This window comes from Tupaia chinensis, unplaced genomic scaffold (assembly GCF_000334495.1).
Source record: "Tupaia chinensis unplaced genomic scaffold, TupChi_1.0 Scaffold000333_1, whole genome shotgun sequence".
Taxonomy (NCBI): domain Eukaryota; kingdom Metazoa; phylum Chordata; class Mammalia; order Scandentia; family Tupaiidae; genus Tupaia; species Tupaia belangeri.
Genome location: NW_006159827.1, coordinates 1,795,024 through 1,804,868, shown reverse-complemented (window position 1 = coordinate 1,804,868; position 9,845 = coordinate 1,795,024). Strand labels below are relative to the sequence as shown.

The window sequence follows — 9,845 nt, the reverse complement described above, 5'->3', positions numbered from 1 at the left end:
TTTTTTTTTTTTTTTTTTTTTTTGCAGAAACTGTACTGCTGCAAAGATAATCAATTCAGGTTTTAGTGTAGAGTTTCTATTACACGATTTGGACAAGTGTAGTAGTTATTAACTCTTTAGATCTGCCTGGAGCCTTTTTACTCTTGATGAAAAAGTTATAGTCTCTCATAGCCTTTCAGAAATTAACTAAACTTTACTTAAAAATTAGAGCTAACCTCAATGACTGTTTTACCAGATTCTGAATCGGTATGATTTTATACATCAGTGTGAAACTCAGGGTTGTATTCCACTAGTGTGCTACAGATTTTTCCTGGTTTTTTGACTCTATCTTGTTATAGAAGTAAGGCTCTCTCTCCTCAGTTGTTAAAGATTGTAGGAGAGCATAATTTGAGGGCTGACATGGTACAGTTTGTGGGTTTCTGGTACCATTCTTCCTAAAGAGTTAGCTATAGTTGAGCTAGTGGTAGAAAACCTTAGTACTAGAAGGTAATGAGAACCAAATAGTAGGTGGAGGTTTGGTGTTTTTTGTTTTGTTTTTTGTTTTTGTTGGTTTTTTGTTTTGTTTTTTGTTTTGGTACATTTCAGCATTTCAGATGTTCTGCAGTAATGGACATTAGTGGTCTTGGGATATGTTGACATACATTAGAGGATAAAGAAAGAAGAATTGAGTGGCCAGAAAGTTGTATAAAAACACACCTACTTAACAGTGAAAGTGAATGAAGAACTGGTTGGTTGATGTCTTTAATGCCATTCTCCTTTACTGAACTAGTAACTGAAATACTTGCCTTTCCGTCCACCTTCTGCTTTCCTCCACCTTTTCCCTCCCCGCACCTTCCATCAATATTAATTTAGACATGAGAAACACCAGAAGCCAGCTATCTTAAGACACCAGTCTCACCTCTGTATGTGCATGGGGCCCAGGTAGATCCCTAATTATACTGCTAGTTCCTTAGTGTAGTGCAGGATGACTCAGCAAAAATTGATGAAAGGCTAAGCAGGCAAAATAGTCACATTTGGCCAATTACTTAATTCTGACTTTCCCAGTATTCTCATCCAGAAATACTTTAAAGCACTTTGGGGAAGGCCGGTATTCTTTAGTAATCTGGCCTATGTATACTGTTGCTATGCGGGACTTTGAAAGATGTTAATGGCTTTCTCTTCTCTATTTTCATCCCTCTTATCTTTCCTTGTTCACCTGTGCCCCTCTTCCCTCTTCCTTTCTGCCCTTCGACTTTTTCCTTTCTCCCCTACCCCACCATGTCTCCATTGATTTTTATTCTTTCAGCTTTGTCACCGGAAAGACCTGGATTTGACAAAAGTAGGATATCTTGACTCCAACACTAACAGCTGTGCTGACAGACCTTCCCTGCTCAACTCAGGTCATTCTGACCTGGCCCCTCATTCCTCCGTCGGGCCCACCTCTGAGACTGGCTTCCCAGGCAGGAGTGGAGATGGACATCAGACCCTCGTGAGGAACTCAGACCAGGCATTTCGGACAGAGTTCAACCTGATGTATGCCTACTCCCCTTTGAATGCTATGCCTCGAGCAGATGGATTATACCGAGAGTCTCCCCTGGTGGGGGATAGGAAGCCTTTACATTTGGATGGGGGATATTGCTCCCCTGCAGAAGGGTTTTCTAGCAGATATGAACATGGTTTTATGAAAGACCTCTCTCGTGGATCCATGTCACCAGGTGGCGAAAGGGCCTGTGAAGGAGTCCCATCTGCCCCCCAGAACCCACCACAGAGAAAAAAGGTGAGTGGTTCACAGCATGTAGGCCCCTTTTGAATAACATGTTACCAAAATCAATGACACTTATGAAGTTCCTGCTGTGTACTTAGCACTGTTCTCAGATTAAGTCATCGTCTCTGCCAGGTCCAGTGAAAAACAGACTGTTTAACACACTTGAGTGAGTATTGGAAGTAGTCAGGAAACTGAAATGTTTATTGTATACCATGTACTTGGTAGGCAGTTGAAACGCTAGAGTGGTGAAAAGGAATAATACTTACTATTTAGCACTTACCAAGTTCTAGGCACTGTGTAAAGCAAACTCATCAGATGCATTTTATCCTCTCAGTAATCCTGTGGGATAGTTTCCCATTTTACAGATGAGGAAACTAATAGGAAACTAACCAAGTTGCATAACTTCTCCGTGGTCACACAGCTAGTAAATAGAAGAGCCAAAATGCTCCCCAAATGAGCTTGACTCCAGATTGCCTGCCGTCATGCAGTGCTGCTTCCTAGGATCTACGCTAATGGAACTTACAGCAAATGAGACTGACCTTTAGAGGTAATTACATTAATAAGTAATTGGTTACAGGGAAGACAGATGCTCCGAAGGTCTTGTTCAGATGTAGTGAGAGGGGAACCTGATCTGGACAGATAGACAGAGCACACTTTGAGAACAAACAAGAGGCCCTTAGTCAGCTGAATTACAAACCATAACTAGTAGTCAGCCAACCAGCAAATGGGGATAAAGATACTGTAATAGAGGGAGCAGAGCAAGTAAATGTGAGACTCTCCACGGGATGGGTAGCGGGGTGCATTATATGTCAGCCGAATGTAATGGTGTTAGGTGCAGGACGTGAGGAGAGAGAGATGTAGGCAGGGCCAGGCCATAGAGAGCTTGCTAATGAGTTGAGACTTAATTTACAAACTTGTTTCGGTTCCAGAAATCACAAAGCCAAAACTCTGCCCTTCAGGTCAGTGGTTCTCAATCAGGGACTGATGAGATAGACAGAAACAGAGAGAGGGAAAGTGAGAAGTCACCCCACAGCGGGGATAGCCATACCTCAATCCCTTCTCCTTTCTCCTGGGATTTTAGGGGCACACACACACTCACCCAGTATGATTTTCAAGACAGCAGATTCGAGACTAGAACCACGGTCCACCGTGTAGGAATCCAGCACCTTAAACACCATGCCACTGCTGGCCCCCTGGCTCTAGTACTTTCTTATATCTTCATAACAATGAAGTGTACTACTAGACTGTATTGTTATTCTTTCCAAGATTATGTATAGAAAAGGCACGTGCAAAGTTGTATTACTTTTTCATGTTTTTGTTTTACATTTGGACAGAAGAATAAGTGCCCTAAAAGGATAGAAAAGAAGGAAGAAACATTAGTAGATATTTTGGAATAAAACAATAATGGGTTTCAGAGACCTTTGCGTGACTACATTGACTATCAGAAATAAAAATGGGGGGGAACCAGCAGTTAGCGTAATGGCTATGTCGCTGGACTCCCACATAGTCGACCGCGGTTCACGTCCCGGGCCCAGTGGCTTAAAACTCACGCCGGGCGCGTGTGCATGCGTGCCCAAGAGGAGAATGGAGGAGAAGGGATTGCGGTGTGGCCATCCTCCCTGGGGTGTGATTTCTCGCTTTCTGTCTCTATGTCTCTCTCTGTCTGTCTGGCGAGCGCACATGCCCTATAGCAAAAACCTCTCCCAAATAAAAGAAAAGAAATAAAAATGGGGGGCCAGCAAGTGGTATGGTGGTTAAGGGAGCTGGACTCCCACACGGCTGACTACAGTTCGAGCCCCAGATCTAGTGGCTTGCACTCGTGCTCTTGCTCTCCCTCTCTCTCTCTTGCTCGCTCGCTCTCTCTGCGTCCCTCTCTGGTCAAATTAAAAATAAAATTAAAACAAAAACAGGGCCGGCAGGTGGCATGGTGGCTAAGGCACTGGACTCCCACATGGCCAACTGCAGTTCAAGTCCTGGACCTGGCTGCTTGTTGTCTCTCTGTCTCTCTCTCTCTCTCTCTCTCTTTGGTCAACTTAGAAAATAATAATAATCTTTTAAAAATGTATTTAAAAAAATTTTTTAAAAAGGAAAAGGGAAACAATCTTTGAATTTCTGGTCCCATGTATTATGTGCAAAAATGATTAAAATCATGAACTACTTTAGTGACATTTTGGAAATTCACAGAACATCTGCAGTATACAAGTTCTGTGCTAGATGTTAAAGATAGAAAACAAGGGGCCAGCAAGCGGCGTGGTGGTTAAGTGCACTGGACTCCCACATGATCAGCCGTTCAAGTCCCAGACCTAATGACTTACTTTCTCGGTTTCCCTCTATCTGTCTCTGTTTCTCTCTGGTCAAATTAAAATAATAATGATTACGAATAAAATTAAATAAAAGAAGTCTTTAAAAAACAAAAGATAGAAAACAAATAAATGTGGTCTTTGCCCTTGTAGACTACTGTGTAGTCGAGGCCAGCAAGCAAGACACGGTACTAGGTATTACAGCCAGTGTGTGCAGTGTGTTCTGATGACACAGAGGAATGTTCTAGGCAGGGCAGGAAGGACGGGGTCTGCTGTGTCGGCCAGGGAACAATGAGTAAGGACTGGGCAGATGAAGGGGAAATGGGAAAGTCCCCCACCTTTAACCACCATGCCACCTGCCCTCTCTGTTTAATTTTATCAGAGAGCGCATATGCTTACTGGGGTTGGGGGCGAGAGGAAGGACCATCACCACCAGCCCCCCATGGGGACTAGTCATGCTACAATCCCTTCTCTTCCACCTCTCCCTGCTTTCACAGTTTTGGGCATATATGCACATGAACCCAACATGTTTCTCAGGCTGAGAATTCAAACATGCATTCAGCCATGAGGATCCAGCTACCATAACCACTGTGCTAAGGCCTGGCACTTGCTCTTTCTTAAACTTAACTCTAGGGAATCCCTATGGAGTGAGGAAGAGCCAGCAAAATCCCCTGGGAGGCTTTGCAAACTATACAAGCTTCCAGTTTGCTGCTCTCTCTTAGGAGCTCTCATATTTGCATACAACTGATGACACAATTCTGTTGCTAGGTGATGGTAATCTCAGGTTTTTCTAAAAGTTGGGGAGGGTTCCTTTTTTCTTTAATGAACATGGTTCTTCCAGAATGTCGCCTTCTGTGTCAGCCTGTGGAGTTTTTGTTAGGGTGGCTGGATCTCACAAGACTGACTGTGTGGTTCAAGTCCCAGACCCAGTGACTTAAGAAACATACCTGGAATATGTTTGTACATACCCAAAATCCCGAAATCCCGAAAGTAGGAGAAAGAATGTGGCATGACTTTTTTTTTTTTTTTTTAGAGGTTTTTGCTATAGGGCATGTGCGCTCACCAGAAAGACAGAGACAGAAAGCAAGAAATCACCCCCCAGGGACATGGCCACGCAGCAATCCCTTCTCCTCTCGGGATCTTGGGCACGCATGCATACACGTCCTGTGTGAATTTAACCCACTGAGTCCGGGACTTAAACCACGGTTGACTACATGGGAGTCCAGTGACATAGCCATTACGCCAACTGCTGGTCCTGACTATTCCCCATGGGGAAGGGAGTGCCTTCTCACTTTCTCTGTCTTCAGCAAGTACTCACACCCTCTGGCCCAAAAAATAATAATAAGAGGTTTTTGCTTTAGCATGCTCACCAGAGGGAGGGAAAGTGAGAAATCACCCCCTAGAGGGGATGGCCATGCCACAATCCCTCCATTCTCTTCCCAGGATCTTGGGCACACACACACACACCCACGGCGTGAGTTTCAAGTCACAAGGTTCAGGACTCAGACCAAGATTGACGATGTAGGAATCTAATTTCTTACTGGCTTACATTTTCATCTGTGCTCAGAGCTCTGTTAACCTGAGAAACGTTGTCAGAGTCAGTGCCTGTGTAGTTTACCAGAGCTCTGTCTTGCCTTCTTTCCCCATTGCTACTGACCCACTAATTACACTCGACTAGAGTACTGTTTCTTTTTCCTTTCTAGGTATCCCTGCTGGAATACCGCAAACGGAAACAAGAAGCCAAGGAGAATTCTATTAGTGGGGGAGGTGACTCTACACAGAGCAAAAGCAAGTCTGCAGGAGCTGGGCAAGGCAGCAGTGACCCCCTTTCTGACTCTGGTGCCCCTGGTGTGCAGGGATCCTCAGCCCGAACCCCATCCTCCCCTCACAGAAAATTCTCCCCATCTCATTCCTCTATGTCCCATTTGGAGGCGGTAAGCCCATCAGATTCCAGAGGCACATCATCTCACTGCAGACCTCAAGAGAACATCAGCAGTAGGTGGTGAGCTTCTATTTGATACTTTGTCATTGGCTTTAGGAGGGAAGTCTACATCTAGGGTCAGTCCTGGTTTTACCTAAAATGTATGGGAAGGCTGTATCTGAGGGCCAGCTGACAGTGCCATCTGTCCTGTGCAGCTGAATTAATAGTATCAGCTACAAAGCCCCAGCTTTGCAGAGGCAGCAGTGCCTATCAGCAACCCTGAGAAGCAGCACTGTGGACAACACGTACTGCTGGGTGCAGATGAGCTATTTTACTTGGTGGGCAATAGCACCGCTTCTTCTGTTTTCTCATTTCATGTGAAAGGTAAGGCAAGAGTTCAGCCATGTCCACATAAATTAACAACAGATGTGAGTTTGAACTGCTCGTATAGGCAGAGCTACAAGGCATTCTTTTTGGCGGGGGAGATCTTTGTTTATAGGGCACGTAGGCTCTCCAGAGAGACAGAAAGTGAGAAATCAACCCCGGGGCGGGGGGGTGGCCACACAGCAGTTGCTTCTCCTACATTCTCAGGATTTGGGGCACACGTGCACACATGCCTAGCATGAGTTTCAAGCCACTGGATCCTGGACTCAGACCATAGTCAATCATATGGGAGTCCAGTTCCTTAACACAACCTGCTGTTGTCTGGTTGGGAGGGACCACAAATGAAAAAAATAAGTCATACTGGTTTCAAGTATTTGGTATCAAATGAGTAAAGCAGAGAATGAAGTACAGGAGTCCAGGCATCTTGAACTAAAGAGATGAGTCTGGGAAGGAACATATGTTCGATGATTTAATATTCAGTGATCTGTGAAACTGTATTCTACTACTGTCTGTCAGGCTCGTGACTTCACAGAAGAGAAGATGTCGCCTTTAACATTGGAGGCTAAAAGAAGTCAGCGTCTTTAATGTACTTTGTTCTTGATTCCTTTCTTCTTGAAAGTATTTTTCTTTTGTGCCCAACACAATTTGTAGTAGAGGAAGTACCTTGTTTTAAATTGGTCCTGATTAAAGTAATGTTTAAGGGGTTTTTTGGGTTTTCGTTTTGTTTTGTTTTGTTTTCTGAGAGTGAAGCAAGTTTATTAAGGGAAACGTACAGAATGCTCTATTCTGTAAGTGGAGCACCCCCTGGGGGAGCGATGAGTGAACAGTTTCATTTCTCTCAAAAGGAAAGGGAAAACTGCTACCTGGAAGGAAAGATAGAAAGGCTACCCCGTAAGCAGAGCAGCCACTTAGGGTGTTTTAGGAGAATGCATTGTAGTGTTTATCAGGGCTTCATTTATTTCAGACTCTTGACTCCTAAGCCCTGTGGCTTACACTTGCACTCTTTTGCTTTTACAGGATGGTCCCCACATCAGTAGAACGGCTCCGAGAAGGAGGGAGCATCCCCAAGGTCCTCCGAAGCAGCGTGAGGGTGGCTGCAAAGGGAGAGCCCTCTCCCACGTGGGAGAGTAGCATCACAGAGAAAGACTCAGGTGAGCCCATGGCCTTCTGCTGCCAGCCCGGTGGAGGGCCTGCGAGCTGGGCTCTACACGGCTCACCCCTCGTGCTGGCATGAGGCGAGTCAGTGCTGATGCAGTTGGGCTCTGCCGTGTACTAGGTGCCAGCTCATGCTCACTCTTGTGGGCTATGAAATTTATACAACCTAGCATTGCTTGCTCTCTGTCTGCTCTTTTTTCCGAAGGGATACCTTTCTGTAATTCTCATCTCTCCAAAGTCCTGGAAATCCACCTCGATGAAGGATGAAGAGAGAGGAGGAGACGAGAATCAGATCAGGCATTTAACATATAGCCCATAATTAACCACTCCTTTTGCCCTTCTGGCATGCTGCACTCACCTGATTTGTCACAAAGAGAGCAGCATGGGTTGGTGATGGCATTGGTGATTGAATGAGGAATGGCTCTTTCTCGCTACTTCCAAGAAGTCAAGTTGATTTTATGTTACTTTCTAGACCTTGTAGATGGAGAAGGCCCAGAGACGTTGAGCTCAGCACTCTCTAAAGGAGCAACCGTTTACAGCCCTTCCAGATACAGCTACCAGGTGAGACAAGAAACTGCTGGTCTACAGGCACAGGACTGAGTATCGGGTTCCAAAAGTTTTGTGAACCTGGCCATCCTTTGCAGTTGAGATGCTGTCTTTGCATGTAATTTCAGCAGCCTTGGACGTAAGTCAACTTCTGCTCACCTTCAGGTAATAAATCATGCCAAACAAAATAAATAAAGCAGTCAAAGACAGCCGTTTTACTGACTTTGGTTGGTACCCTAAAAAGGACAAATGGGTAAAAGATGAAGGGGAGGGGAGTAGGGTATTGTAGATATGCAAGCCACTTCAGGGACTTGTTCACCTCCTTGTGCTTTTCCTCCCACCTTTTAGCTCCTGCAGTGTGATAGTCCACGGACAGAATCACAAAGCCTCCTTCAGCAGAGTTCCTCCCCCTTTAGAGGACATCCCACCCAATCTCCAGGATACAGTTATCGAACTACTGCACTGAGACCTGGAAACCCCCCCTCTCACAGTTCTTCAGAATCATCCCTCTCTTCCACGTCCTATTCCAGCCCTGCCCACCCTGTGTCCACAGACTCTTTGGCCCCGTTTACGGGGACCCCAGGGTATTATAGCAGCCAGCCACATTCTGGAAACAGCACTGGCAGCAATCTTCCAAGGAAGAGCTGCCCTTCTAGTGCTGCTAGCCCTACCCAGCAGGGCCCCTCAGACTCGCCAACCTCAGACTCGGTTTCTCAGTCCAGCACAGGAACTCTGAGTTCCACCTCCTTTCCTCAGAACTCTAGGTCGTCATTGCCATCAGACTTACGGACTATCAGTCTGCCCAGTGCTGGGCAGTCAGCTGCCTACCAGGCCTCCAGGGTATCTGCAGTTTCCAGTTCACAGCACTACCCGCACCGAGGGAGTGGGGGTGTGCACCAGTACCGACTCCAGCCGCTGCAAGGGTCAGGAGTCAAGACTCAGACAGGACTTTCCTAGGGCTTCTGGATATGGGCAAACAGAACTGAATGAGCCCATAGCTGCTTCCTTCCAGCTGCCTCTGGAACCTAGGCCAAGCATATTGCTGGGGAAGGGGGGTACAAGGTACCAGAGGATTGGGTCTGGTCAACAAGAAACAAGACTTGTGGTCGCGACTGGCCTCTGGCCTTGGAGAAAGATGTAAATCTTGTCTGAAGCAGAGACTAAAAAGAAGTTTCTCCCTGCTGTTAAGGGTACATTGTTGACAAGCAAATGGTGTTTTGGTTAGTAACGGTTCTAAGTGCAATGAGTTGTGTTGAAGCCTCCGTCTCCCATCCTTGCCTGTAGCCTGTAGTCACTTGTGCAGTGAGGACATCTTTTTAAATAAATTTCAAAACAAAAAGTTTTCTTTTCAAAGGAAAAAAAGGTGAAAAGAGCCAATCTCAAAGCCCCAAGCCATCTGAGTAGTGGTAAGGTTTTATGCACTTATGAAAACAAGGTAGGTAAATGTTCGCCCTAACACAACCATTCCAAAGGCAGATAACCTGGCCAAGGTGTGTTCACTGAGAATACTCCCTGCCCTTGTCTTAAAATCACCAAGAAGTAAGCAGGGAGAGTCAAGTTTGGAGCGTGCTCTGAGGGGTGTCTGGCTCTGAGCAGGAGCTCCTGGTCAGCTCTTGGTTGCCTGGGAGTTGTCTGAGCCCCTAGCTGTTAATCTGCCCTTGCCCCCTTCCCACACTGCTTCACAGTTTGTAATCTGGCAGGTAAGCGGACAAAGAAAAGAAGGATGGGAAGTGAGATGGCCTGGTTGCCTTGCTACTTCACAGCTTTGGGCAATACATTTGATTAGGAAAGGGCC

General features: G+C 45.8%; 1 protein-coding gene across 15 annotated transcripts in view; it reads left to right on the top strand.

Annotated features, from left to right (window-relative positions):
* The window catches only part of SETD5 (SET domain containing 5), a 99,023-nt gene extending 89,392 nt beyond the window's left edge, over nucleotides 1-9,631 (top strand). For 13 of the 15 annotated variants that reach the window (XM_027773259.1, XM_006152029.3, XM_014589143.2 and 10 more), the window contains 5 exons: nucleotides 1,286-1,756; nucleotides 5,748-6,046; nucleotides 7,367-7,500; nucleotides 7,977-8,065; nucleotides 8,399-9,631. In XM_027773259.1, coding sequence (XP_027629060.1) covers nucleotides 1,286-1,756; nucleotides 5,748-6,046; nucleotides 7,367-7,500; nucleotides 7,977-8,065; nucleotides 8,399-9,007 — 1,602 coding nt within the window. In that variant the 3' untranslated portion in view covers nucleotides 9,008-9,631. Of the gene's footprint in view, nucleotides 1-1,285; nucleotides 1,757-5,747; nucleotides 6,047-6,865; nucleotides 6,936-7,366; nucleotides 7,501-7,709; nucleotides 8,066-8,398 lie in introns of those variants that run through there. The other 2 variants (XR_003549953.1, XM_027773261.1) reach the window with 2 other exon arrangements.
* The last annotated feature ends 214 nt before the right edge of the window (nucleotides 9,632-9,845 follow it).